Genomic DNA, 14822 nt, shown 5'->3' with positions numbered 1-14822 from the left:
TACCTATCCAATAGGCATCAGTCAGTAAAATGGCACTCCACCCTGTCTCCATATCTCCCAGTCACCACCGGTGTACCGCAAGGCTCTATCCTTAGTCCACTCCTCTTTAGCATTCTCATCAACACCCTCCACACAATCACACAACAGGCCTCTCTAATACAGTACACAAATAACTCTACAGTCATTTACACATCTGACACTGTGGCATACCTCCAAAAAATTACTCAGGAAGTCTTAACAGTAACAGAAACATGGCTTTGTAACTAACAACTCATGCTCAACCTTAAAAAAAAAAAAAAAAAAAAAGTATTTCTTCCCCAATCCCTCTCCCATTAAAAAAATAAATAAATAAAGTTCTCCATCAATTTCTCTCCCTGGCTTTCTCTCTAAATATAGATAAGCCTGCCTTTCTCTCACTTTGTATTGCAATTCCTGTCTTATACTAACTCACCTTTAATTTCTCCATCAACTGGCTAAAATTTCTCTATTACATCATTGTCATATAACTTGTCTGTACTTCTAACCAATGTTTTCATATTATGTCTAATTTGGTACAATTATTTAAACTGTATTGTTTTTTGTATTATTTGTGAAGACTGTAAAATTATAATTCTTAAAATGCTTTGTAATACTTTGTAGCTTTTCTCCATGGGCATACACTGAAAATGGATTCATACCCAGTCTGACTTTCCTGATAATCAAATGTCAGTAAATAAATATGAACACACACACACACACACACACACACACAAACACACACACACACACACACACACACACACATGCATGCACATTATATACAAACACATACCTACAAAATAAGAAATAAGAAGGACACACACACATTATATACAAACACATACCTACACAATGAGAAATAAGAAGGAGAGAGACATGGAGGAACTGAAGAACACTTAGATGCATGCGGTTCAATGATGGAGAGAAGAACAGAGAGAGTAAAGTAAATGTTTTAGCATTTTGTAATCCATATTATTCTGCTTACCGTGCATATGAGCCATCTGCCAGTGAGGGATGTTCACCTTTTTATTGTTCCGCAATGGCAGTGGGAATGTAACAATGTCTCCAGCAGCAAAAACACTTGAAATATTTGTCTGCATCATCTACAGAGTGAAAAAGAAAAAAAAATTACTGGAAGCCTCAAGCGAAAAAACTGCTTTCTTTCCAAACTAACTTAAATCTGAAAACAAAAGTTGTTGAAAGCTCAAGTTGAAATAGGTAGAACATTAGGCAGTCAATGAATATCTGTGACTATAAGTCAGTTCTGTGGCATAGAGGAGTAAGTCCTTTCTATGACCCAGACAAACAGGGTTCAAGAGAAAATGGTAGGGGGTGGAATTACAAGGCACATGCCTTGTTAGGGGGAGGAAAGGAAAACATGCTGGGGCGTATCCAACTTACTGCAATGCCCAGTGAAAACTAAGGTTCACTGACAGAGGAAAGCAGCAGTCACACAATGGTTGGTTGGGCAATCCTGGACAGAGCATGTTTCTGAGGGGGAAAGGCATGGAGTTTTACAGCATACACTCTGCAAGGCCTCACTAGCTGATGCTGCAGGCAGCAATGGGGAAAAGATAGGTCTCCATCCATCACTACCTGCAGCCAGCCACAGCAAGAAAGTCTTTACTCATTCACTCCTTTTCCTTTTCAAATGGTAGTCTTAGCCTATAAGGACTGAGAAGGTCAGTCTTTTTTGGAGAAGTTGGGGACAGCTGGCGAAGCGATACAGCCATGGCTTGCCACAAATAGAGGTGACCTTAGGGAATTTGAAGATTATAAGACAAGCAGGAAAACTGATCACTCACTTGCAGTTCTGGATACGTCTATCCAATAAATAAGAGAATATTTGGGATATTTGCAAATATTAATTTCTAGCAGACAGTATTGTCTTTGCCTCGGACTTCTGAATCCTGTAATTGTAGCTCATCTCACAAAGCTGCTTTTTAGATTGTAAAACCAAATGTGAAGGAGACAGGAAGATACCTACAATGGGTGATGGAAAGTTGTTCTTTATAAAAGCAACCATTGATAGCTCACAAAGACTTTCAAGTAAGTGGCTACAGCTTTCAAAGATGTACATTGGCAATGAAAAAATCCAAATGTATCTCTTTATGTGATGTAAAAACAAACGTTCTGTAAACTGATAAATCCAACCAACAAAAAGAATACTTATCACCTCTGTGTCTTGAGACGCTGATCTCCACGTGAGTAGCAGCAACAAAATAGTAAATAATCACTTGCAATAACCAACGATGAAAAAACTGGTTTAATGTAACAAAACCAACGGTTAAGCGCTTTCACTTGCTCCACGGCAAGCTTCATCAGAACTATACATAGCAAAACTGCTGGCATTTATATATCCTATTTGGCATCAAAAGCGCTGTTTGAAAATAGTGCATTTAAAGACATAGTACGTTAACAAGGAACATTTACAATAAAAAGACATTTAAAAGAAACATTTACTGAACCTTAATAATATATTTAGCTAAGCATGTCCCTATAAGCATGATAAACTACATAATATGTCAGAAAATTGATAAGATGCTAGCTGACAAACCTGCAAACACTTAACAATAATTCTTCCCATAAAATATGATGTGAAATTATAATATATAACAAAACACTTAGAAAAATAAATCCAAATAATATAGGTTACTCATATAAGTAACCCAATTAATATTCAGTAAAAACCCATTAATTGAATACTATAGTGTTTATAAAATCAATCCATAACTAAAAGAGGTTTGATAGAATTAACATCATTTAATCCAGGTATGGTAGAGGCATCAGTGTAGATTTGCCACCAGAATTCTTTATATGATAGTATTCCTTTAAAGTCCCCCCCCCCCAGGGTCTATTTGGACGCTGTCCAAAATAGCAAATTTAAAGGAATGTCTATCACTGTACTTATTGATGAGACTATATAAGGCGTTTTTTTCATCCTTAGTTCTAATACTGTATAAATGTGCATAAATGCGCCTATTAAATTTCCTTTCGGTCTTTCCAATATAAAATCCTGGACAGACCATGCATTTTGCTAAATATATGACCATTTTGGTGTTGCAGTTCCTTTGTTGGAATTTAATTCTGGTCCTGTTCACATTTTCTAGCACAATACTAGGTTCTTGATAAATTGTATAACATCATTTACAACTTCCACATTTTTTCGTGTGTGTGTTGTTAAGAACATTGTACCAATTTCCTCTCTCGAGGTAATTTTTGATGTTTTGTCCCATTTTGTTAACAAATTGGGGTCTAGTCCCCAAAATTCTGGCAATATCCTGGTCAACTAGAATGATATTCCAGTTGTTAACCAGGATTTTCTTTATTTTCCCTATATGTGGGCCGTGTTCCAAAACACACACTTTACCATATGTTGTGCTGTCAACTGAAAGATGGTCATAGTTGTTGCCATTATTAGCTATATGATTATATTTATAGCCTAACAGGGGCATATATCTACTTCCCCATTCATTAATAACTGTTTTGCTTACTTTGGACATCATATTAACATCGTACCCTCTATCCTTAACTAAAGATGTAATATATAACACTTCCTCTAACATTTCGGAATGATCTGATGCCATTCTTATGGCACGTATAGTTTGCCCTTTGTAAATATTAAGAAATTGATTCCTTGGATGGTTGCTAGAAAATTCAAGGTAGCTGTTTGAAAAAGTGTTTTTCCTGTATATTCTGGATTTAAAATCTTTGTCTCCTTTTGAAACATAACTGTCTAAATATAGGATACCGTGATGGTTACTGGATGATGTGAATTTGAGATAATTACTACTCTGATTCAAAAACACTAGAAATTGGTCTAGTAAAGTAATACTACCATCCCATAAGATGTAAATATCATCCAGGTATCGGGAGTAATATTTGATATGTTTCATATATACACTTTTAAACACCATTGTTTCCTCCCAATCAAGCATTACCAGGTTGGCGTATATGGGATCACAAGCTGCTCCCATAGCTACGCCCCTGGTTTGCCTGAAAAATTCTCCCTCATAATAAATACAATTATGCTCTAATACCAGAGACATCATATCCAGTATTAAACAGGCTTTGTCCCATTCTATATCAGCATATTTTCTGATGCTATTAGCAAATACTTCTAATCCTTCTTTTGAAATACAAGAAAACAAGCCTATAACGTCTATGGTAACGAACAATAAATCATCTTTCCATAGGTATACAGGGAAATTTTTCAGAAATTCCCAAGAGTCTTTAACAAGATGAGGGATGTTTTCATAAATATGTTTAAGATAGACATCAATAACAGAACCCATGGGAAAGGTTTTCAGTTTGTTACCTGAGATGATGGGTCTGAAGGGGGGATTTTCAGTATCTTTATGGACCTTAGGGATCCCTACTATAGATGCCAAAGTGGGGTGTTCTACCTTAATAAATTTATAAGTGTCCTCTGTAACCCTGTTGTATATCAAAAATTCTTCCAAATGCATGTCTATACTTTTGTACACTATATTGATTTCGTTAAGAGACACTATCTCATAATTTCCTGACGTATGTAATAGATCATGCATTTTGGAAGCATATACCATACTATCATATATAACAATGCCACCCCCTTTGTTGGGTTTCATAACCCTGATGCTTCTATCATTCCTCAATTCTTGAAGGACCCTATATTCTTCCAATGATAGATTAAAATTGGTTCTAGTACCACAAATATGGTTCTGTAACTGATGTATCTGTTGGGTAATAGACTTATCATAGATCGAGATGATAGGATGCATGGGGGGCACAAATGTATTCTTCTTTCTCAAACCTTTAGATACTATATTTTTATTAGATCTTAAAGGATCTGTACAGTCCTTGAACATGATATCCAGATTTAGTTTTCTAATATATCTCATGATCTCACTAATACAGTCCACAAGTCTAAACTTTGTGGTAGGGATGAATTTCATCCCTTTAGAGAGTAGATCAAAATGAGAGATGTTTAATGACAAGTCTGTATAATTATAGATGTTGACATTTCTATATGTATATACAATACCTTCTCTCACTATATTCTCCCCTGTATTGTTGACAATATTGTCATTAGAAGTCAATATCTTTTTTCCTCCCTCAAATATGGGTCTCTTGTATACTGGTAATGTCCATGATTCTCCTAATAATTTTGTTTTCTCCAATCCCCCCCACCCATTTCCAATCTCTTTGTTAGAGGTTATGATGTTAATATGATGTCCAAAGTAAGCAAAACAGTTATTAATGAATGAGGAAGCAGATATATGCCCCTGTTAGGCTATAAATATAATCATATGGCTAATAATGGCAACAGCTACGAATATCTTTCAGTTGACAGCACAACATATGGTAGAGTGTGTGTTTTGGAACACGGCCCACATATAGGGAAAATAAAGAAAATCCTGGTTAACAACTGGAATATCATTCTAGTTGACAAGGATATTGCCACAATTTTGGGGACTAGACCCCAATTTGTTAACAAAATGGGACAAAACATCAAAAATTACCTCGAGAGAGGAAATTGGTACAATGTTCCTAACAACACACACACGAAAAAATGTGGAAGTTGTAAACAATGTTATACGATTAATCAAGAACATAGTACTGTGCTAGAAAATGTGAACAGGACCAGAATTAAATTCCAACAAGGGAATTGCAACACCAAAATGGTCATATATTTAGCAATATGCATGGTCTGTATGGGATTTTATATTGGAAAGACCGAAAGGAAATTTAATAGGCACATTTATGCACATTTATACAGTATTAGAACTAAGGATGAAAAAAACGCCTTATATAGGCACATCAATAAGTACGGTGATAGACATTCCTTTAAATTTGCTATTTTGGACAGCGTCCAAATAGACCCTGGGGGGGGGACTTTAAAGGAATACTATCATATAAAGAATTCTGGTGGCAAATCTACACTGATGCCTCTACCATACCTGGATTAAATGATGTTATTTCTATCAAACCTCTTTTAGTTATGGATTGATTTTATAAACACTATAGTATTCAATTAATGGGTTTTTACTGAATGTTAATTGGGTTACTTATATGAGTAACCTATATTATTTGGATTTATTTTTCTAAGTGTTTTGTTATATATTATAATTTCACATCATATCAGGCTTATAGGGACACGCTTAGCTAAATCTATTATTAAGGTTCAGTAAATGTTTCTTTTAAATGTCTTTTTATTGTAAATGTTCCTTTTTAACGTACTATGTCTTTAAATGCACTATTTTCAAACAGCGCTTTTGGCGCCAAATTGGATATATAAATTCCAGCAGTTTTGCTATGTATAGTTCTGATGAAGCTTGCCGTGGAGCAAGTGAAAGCGCTTAACCATTGGTTTTGTTACATTAAACCAGTTTTTTCATCGTTGGTTATTGCAAGTGATTATTTACTATTTTTGTTGCTGCTACTCACACGGAGATCAGCGTCTCAAGACACGGAGGTGATAAGCGTTCTTTTTGGTTGTTGGATTTGTCAGTTTACAGAATGTTTATTTTTTCATTGTGTTCAGGTAGTTACCTCATGGAGTCTGATCGCGACGCATCTCCTTGCACACCACCCAGTTCAGAATGAGGAGAAATGGCTCAAGTACATGCTGAGTTAGCTGAATTGTGGGGTGACGTGAGCAGGCTTTCTCGTTTATTGACTAATTTCGGCACTTTGTTGCCGGTAGCTGTAACAGTGGTTTTTGCAAGGGAAACCACACGTCAGCATCTCCAGTAGCTCATCGGAGTGGTGTTCCATCTATTGCTTTACTTGGGGTATTAAATGACAGTGCAGACCACACTAATGAAATACCCAATTACACTTTACATTCTCCTGGGATCCCTAATGGACAGGGGACAGCCAGTGGACATGTCAAATCAATAGATTTACCAGTTACTACACAGTCTATCGATCAACGTAATAGCAGTAGGTTGGGAACATCGGATTTTACATTTGATTTTTCCTTTGGTGACTTTGATGAAGAAGCTAAGCATGTGGGTACCAAACCTAAGAGAATGTTGCCCAAACTGACTTATGCCCATACCGACAGTGGAGTTCCTATCAGCAAAGGTACTGTTACAACATCTGAAGTAAATATTACAGCAGACAAAGTATGTGGTAATGCAAATAACTTATTAAAAAAATTTCTGGACAGTAATTGCATTTTTGACAATAAAACCATTGATAATGAGACGGGAAGATTTTCAGCACCTAAGGGTACACTTAAGGACATTATTTTTTCCCTGGGTAAGAAATTGAATAATATAAACAACTTAAAGTTGGACTATGCGTACTTAACAAAATGTATTGAAACTAAAATAGTCCCTATTGTACTTAGGTTTTTTAAGCATCCAATGGGGATTGAGTTAATGGAAAATGTTATACAGGAATTCAACTCATTTTTTGACCAATGTGGTATAAATTTCACGCAATTGCTAATTAAGTTTAATGATGAAAAGTTGGCCAAACTTATACATGAAGTGGAAGAGGTGAATGAGATGATTAGAAATGATTTATTGTTCCCACAATGGGAAAAATTGTATGTTAAACAGTTTAATATAGCTGACAATACTATCAAAAAAGCATATACTCGAAATAGTTAAAAACTTTATGGAGATATTGAGCAATACAATAAGGGTAGAGTTTATTTTTGGGATAAGAATAAGGGCATTAAAAATGACTTCAAGCATGCTCATAGTGATATTCCTGACAATACCAATTCTCACCACACACACATCAAAGTGAAGAAAAATTCCATGTTTTCAAGCGGACAACAGGGAGAAACAAAGAGATTGGAAATGGGGGGGGTTGGAGAAAACAAAATTATCAGGAGAATCACGGACATTACCAGTATACAAGGGACAAGAGAGACCCATATTTGAGGGAGGAAAAAAGATATTGACTTCTAATGACAATATTGTCAACAATACAGGAGAGAGTATAGTGAGAGAAGGTATTGTATATACATATAGAAATTTCAACATCTATAATTATACAGACTTCTCATTAAACATCTCTCATTTTGATCTACTCTCTAAAGGGATGAAATTCATCCCTACCACAAAGTTTAGACTTGTGGACTGTATTAGTGAGATCAAGAGATATATTAGAAAACTAAATCTAGCTATCATGTTCAATGACTCTACAGATCCTTTAAGATCTAATAAAAATATAGTATCTAATGGTTTGAGAAAGAAGAGTACATTAGTGCGCCCCCATGCATCCTATCATCTCGATCTATGATAAGTCTGTTACCCAACAGATATATCAGTTACAGAACCATATTTGTGGTAGTAGGACCAATTGTAATCTATCATTGGAAGTACATAGGGTCCTTCAAGAACTGAGGAATGATAGAAGCATCAGTGTTATGAAACCTGACAAAGGGGGTGACATTGTTGTATATGATAGTATGGTATATGCTTCCAAAATGCATGATCTATTACATAAGTCAGGAAATTATGAGATAGTTTCTCTTAACGAAATCAATATAGCGCACAAAAGTATAGACATGCATTTGGAAGAATTTTTGATAGACAAGAGGATTACAGAGGACACTTATAAATTTATTAAGGTAGAACACCCCACTTTGGCATCTATAGTAGGGATCCCTAAGGTCCATAAAGATACTGAAAATCCTCCCTTCAGACCCATCATTTCAGGTAATAAATCGAAAACCTTTCCCATGGGTTCTGTTATTGATGTCTATCTTAAACATATTTATGAAAAAATCCCTCATCTTGTTAAAGACTCTTGGGAATTTCTGAAAAATCACCCTGTATACCTATGAAAAGATGATTTATTGTTCATTACCATAGACGTTATAGACTTGTTTTCTTGTATTTCAAAAGATGAAGGATTAGAAGCGTTTGCTAATAGCATCAGAAAATATGCTGATATAGAATGGGACAAAGCCTGTTTAATACTGGATATGATATCTCTGGTATTAGAGCATAATTATATTCATTATGAGGGAGAATTTTTCAGGCAAACCAAGGGCGTAGCTATGGGAGCAGCTTGTGCCCCCATATACGCCAACCTGGTAATGCTTGATTGGGAGGAAACAATGGTGTTTAAAAGTGTATATATGAAACATATCAAATATTACGATACCTGGATGATATTTACATCTTATGGGATGGTAGTGTTACTTTACTAGACCAATTTCTAGTGTTTTTGAATCAGAGTAGTAATTATCTCAAATTCACATCATCCAGTAACCATCAAGGTATCCCATATTTAGACACTTATGTTTCAAAAGGAGACAAAGGTTTTAAATCCAGAATATACAGGAAAAACACTTTTTCGAACAGTTACCTTGAATTTTCTAGCAACCATCCAAGGAATCAATTTCTTAATATTTACAAAGGGCAAACTATACGTGCCATAAGAATGACATCAGATCATTCCGAAATGTTAGAGGAAGTGTTATATATTACATCTTTATTTAAGGATAGAGGGTACGATGTTAATATGATGTCCAAAGTAAGCAAAACAGTTATTAATGAATGAGGAAGCAGATATATGCCCCTGTTAGGCTATAAATATAATCATATGGCTAATAATGGCAACAGCTACGAATATCTTTCAGTTGACAGCACAACATATGGCAGAGTGTGTGTTTTGGAACACGGCCTACATATAGGGAAAATAAAGAAAATCCTGGTTAACAACTGGAATATCATTCTAGTTGACCAGGATATTGCCACAATTTTGGGGACTAGACCCCAATTTGTTAACAAAATGGGACAAAACATCAAAAATTACCTCAAGAGAGGAAATTGGTACGATGTTCCTAACAACACACACACGAAAAAATGTGGAAGTTGTAAACAATGTTATACAATTTATCAAGAACATAGTATTGTGCTAGAAAATGTGAACAGGACCAGAATTAAATTCCAGCAAGGGAATTGCAATACCAAAATGGTCATATATTTAGCAAAATGCATGGTCTGTCCAGGATTTTATATTGGAAAGACCGAAAGGAAATTTAATAGGCGCATTTATGCACATTTATACAGTATTAGAACTAAGGATGAAAAAAATGCCTTATATAGACACATCAATAAGTATGGTGATAGACATTCCTTTAAATTTGCTATTTTGGACAGCGTCCAAATAGACCCTGGGGGTGGGACTTTAATGGGATACTATCATATAAAGAATTCTGGTGGCAAATCTACACTGATGCCTCTACCATACCTGGATTAAATTATGTTATTTCTATCAAACCACTTTTAGTTAGGGATTGATTTTATAAACACTATAGTATTCAATTAATGGGTTTTTACTGAATATTAATTGGGTTACTTATATGAGTAACCTATATTATTTGGATTTATTTTTCTATGTGTTTTGTTATATATTATAATTTCACATCATATTTTATGGGAAGAATTATTGTTAAGTGTTTGCAGGTTTGTCAGCTAGCATCTTATCAATTTTCTTGATGTCCCGACATATTATGTAGTTTATCAGGTTTATAGGGACACGCTTAGCTAAATATATTATTAAGGTTCAGTAAATGTTTCTTTTAAATGTCTTTTTATTGTAAATGTTCCTTTTTAACATACTATGTCTTTAAATGCACTATTTTCAAACAGTGCTTTTGGCGCCAAATAGGATATATAAATGCCAGCAGTTTTGCTATGTATAGTTCTGATGAAGCTTGCCGTGGAGCAAGTGAAAGTGCTTAACCGTTGGTTTTGTTACATTAAACCATTTTTTTCATTGTTAGTTATTGCAAGTGATTATTTACTATTTTTGTTGCTGCTACTCACACGGAGATCGGCGTCTCAAGACACGGAGGTGATAAGCATTCTTTTTGGTTGTTGGATTTGTCTTTATGTGATGTGACAATATCTTAAAGGCAACTAGAAGCATACCTATTTACTATATGTCCTTCACTGCCTTCTGTTATTGCTTACCTACAATGTGGGTGCAGTCAATGGCATCATGTACCTCAGGGAAACAGGTATATCATAAAATGGCCACATGTTTTTATCTCCTCTGTGGTACATGAAAACCACATATGCTTCTCCACATGTTACAGCATGGTATTAAGAAACTGGTGTATTATCTGTGAGGTGGATTCCAGGGCTACATCCACTGTGTCTCCTATTGATTGCTGGAAGGTCCTTGTAGGAAAGATTGTCAATGCAACACGTCTGGGTCACAGAAATTGGAATTCCATGACTTTCCATGTGAGAACAGCACATGTGTACCAGCTCCAGTATGGTGTCTCTGTCCACACAGTAGCCATCCACTCTTTCTGTGTCATGTAGGGGATGGAATGTAAGGTACAGTCAAATCCTTCAGTTGCGAGGCACCAACATGTACCTTCATGGCTACTGACTGAGAGGATGGCCTCAAGCATTTACATTTCTACTAATGCTGCTCTTGCCAGTAACGTATGTGGTCTCTGTGCTTTTACTGCATATACCTACAATGGTGGTTGTAGCTCATCATGCAATTTTTATACACTTCTGAATAACTCTGCCATGCTTTTACCCTTACTATTGTAATGTTGCTCATGTCCATCTCATATGCAGTCATTTGCATACCATACCAGTTGTGGTTGTCTCTGAATTGCCCCCACCCTGCACTCAGCCACTCACTGTGCAGTTTGACCTAATGCACTGCACTACTTGTTTCTGAATCTTCCTAGACACTTTTAAGGAAATATTTTAAATGCAGCTAAAAGAAAAAGTAACATTCAGTGCAACAAACTAATCATATGAAGCAACAATTGTTCAAAGTATACAAAATTGCTTTATTCTGCTAGAAGGTCTACAGAATTATTGTTGTATTCAATACATCAACAGTGAACAAATATATAATGTACTTATAGTCACCAAAATCTGCATTAATTACGTCACTTTTGATATTGGAAATGGTTGCACTTTTCACATTACTGTTTCTTGTAAAACCAGTGAACCACCACTTTCAATTTTTGCATAAACTTCTAAATTATTTATTTTTAGATGAAGCCATAATAAATAGCAGTATTTCTCAAACTGTATGGTAACTTGTCAGAGAAGAAGCTTTGGATTAAAAAGTTTGAGCTGTATTATACTTTAACTATACTTGCATACAAGCCAGAAAAAAGTTCACCATGCAACGGTCATGTATGTCAAATAGGAGAAAGGTGTGAAAGTATTTAATATCTTTAATGTTAAGAAAAATGAATGAAAAAACGTTAGTAGTTGTAAGAGAAAAATGTAAAACATACTGTAAGCTACAGAAAGAATTCTCCCATGTGTGACACATGATATCAAGAAGCTCAGGAAATTATGAATGTTTATAATTAACCTAAAGAAAATGAATCAACAGCTGGGTTTTCAGCTGCTTGTTTAACTGATCAGAGACAGAATTGTGTGTGGAATTAAAAATAAATATATTGCATCAAAACTGATATTGGATACGACACTGGGTGTGCAAAGGGTGAGTGAAATTACAAGTACACAAGTCTGTAACATTAAACTGGCTGAAAATAATATTAAAATGAGACATAAAGGCAAAGGTAAGTTTATAACAGAAATGACAATACAAAAAATGAGATATCCAAGATAGTACCTGAAAGGAGGCATGTAGTCTTGTTTTACCCATTTCCTTAAAATTAATCCCAGTTTTCAAGTGCACCTCTAAGTATATTCTTACATGTCTGTATTGCTGTGTTAACTGCACAGTTGAAAACAGAAGCCACCATTCATTAATATTTCTTGAACAATGGCAGTAGCTACCATAGAAACAGACAGTGTGCTCACTGACAACCCCAGCCAGATGAAGGAAGACAAATGCCACAGCCACATGGAACATTATTTCTTGCTAGGGAAATGCTGTATTGTCAAGTCCTATGGTTTAGAATCCAGTAATAGTGAAACAGGATTATAAATTTCCTGATTAATTGACATCTAGGTACTGTGGTATGAGTTACTTCTTGATTGAGATTTAATATGAGTGCGTTACACAAGTATATGTGGTATACCTTAGCATTTTTTCAGTTTGTAAAATGTTTAGTTACAAATGTTCATTTTAGTTTTGGATATATTTCTGACTGATTTATTTTATTTTATTTGAAGCAAAGTTCTCCAAATAAGGTACAGGAACAATTGTACCTTCTTTGCAGTACACATACACCCCTAATAGAACTCTCAGCTCTGAACACCAAAACTTAATTACTATCCACAAAACTAAACGACCTGCTGGCCAACTTCTTCTTTCTTTCTCCCTAAGCAAGAAATGAAATTCACTCCCTTCCACACTAAGGACAACACCAAACACAGATAATTTCAAAACCCATTTATTCACATACCTGCCCTCCAAATGGAAATGTATCTGCTATCACCCTACCTAATTCTGTTTAAGTAAATGCCCCTGGGAGGATTTCCCCCTGTCTTCCTAAGCTTTATTTCCCAAATGATTTCAACTATCTAAATGCTGTACATAGCTTCATACTTTAAATGAATGAATGTATGTAAATAGTTTCTTACTTTAAATGAATAAATGCATGTCTAAATGAATCTGTACAGTATAATCCATATGATCTGTCACAAGGAGCTAAGTTGGTCATGCTTTGTATTGAATTCATATATTTGTAACTTGTTCTTTTAACTGTAAATTTTCTAGACTTGTATCTTTACTGTATTCTGTATTATGGAGTTTTCTCCCCGGGCCTCCACTGAAAACGGGCTCTCTGGGCCCAGTGGACTTCCCCGGTAATCAAACTGGAAATAAATAAATAAACAACTGTTTTGTTCGCAAGGATATGTGTTCTTTCCCCATGTTGCCCAGCTCTTACATTTAGGTTAATATGGTTTCACCCAACATAGGATCATAGAAGGCATTGCTATCCCACAAAAAGAAATGTGTTACTTCTGCCAACATTTTCAAGTCTTTCTTTATTTTGAGGTCAGCTTTAGTGATTTGCATTTTTGTGAGCTCTAATAATTAATATGAATCCTTCCCAGCTCTATTGCTATTTGATAAATCCTATTTAGTAACTAGTCTCTTTCTGAAGAAAATCTGTCTTGGCCTTCTTTTTTGCACGTTAACAGGTGCTTTGTACACACAGCAAAGACTAACAGGTATAAATTCATCAACACTTGAAAACTGTAATATGTGTGCAGTTCAAGAGATATGTGGATTGTTTTTAGCATTAATGATGCGGGACTTCCCTGACTGGTCTGGTTGCCATTTTGACAGACACCTCTTCAGTTTAAATTTTGGATCATTGTGCAACATGACTCTTTGTTGTACTGACCTTCTCTGCATGCTTCCCAGGGCATCTGCCAGGGAGAGTACAATAAGCTTACAGACCCCTGCAACAACTGAGATGAGACTGCCGATCACCAAAGAGCTAATGACCCACTTCTCTGCAGCCAGCTTGAGATAAGTGCTACTTTCTTGCTCCAGGTATGTAAAAGAGCAAATAGACCTTGTTTCCAAGCTGTGTAGAACTGCAATGAGATCTTTACTAGTAGTAGCCAGGTAGTAGTCAATAGGCAAATCATCACTATTCAACATTCCTGGCAAACCTTGCTTAAGTCCTCTTGTATGTTTTGCAGAATGTAGTGCATTGTATCTCACTTACTGTTATGTTTTTGTCCAAGATGACTCTGTGGTTAGGTACACAGACTCCACATCAGAATGGACAAGAACAGGATGACTGCAAACTGTTAGTTTAATGCCAAGATCTATGATGTCACAAAGTCATTAAAGTCTCTTAAACCATAAAAGCATGACTATGACCTAGCGCTGGCCAATGTGAAAGTTAATGATTTGGGGTACTATACTCAAAT

The 14822-nt window shown here is 35.5% G+C and overlaps 1 protein-coding gene across 3 annotated transcripts in view; it reads right to left on the bottom strand.

The window, feature by feature from the left end:
* AIFM3 (apoptosis inducing factor mitochondria associated 3) overlaps positions 1–14822 on the bottom strand; it is a 667943-nt gene that overhangs the window by 142263 nt on the left and 510858 nt on the right. For all 3 annotated transcript variants that reach the window (XM_044068314.1, XM_044068316.1, XM_044068315.1), the window contains one exon: positions 1004–1121. In XM_044068314.1, coding sequence (XP_043924249.1) covers positions 1004–1121 — 118 coding nt within the window. The remainder of the gene's footprint in view (positions 1–1003; positions 1122–14822) is intronic.

Source organism: Protopterus annectens, chromosome 4.part0 (genome assembly GCF_019279795.1).
Source record: "Protopterus annectens isolate FY-2018-M chromosome 4.part0, PAN1.0, whole genome shotgun sequence".
Lineage (NCBI taxonomy): Eukaryota > Metazoa > Chordata > Ceratodontiformes > Protopteridae > Protopterus > Protopterus annectens.
Note: the sequence above shows the minus strand (reverse complement) of the source record. Positions and strands in the feature narration are given on the sequence as shown.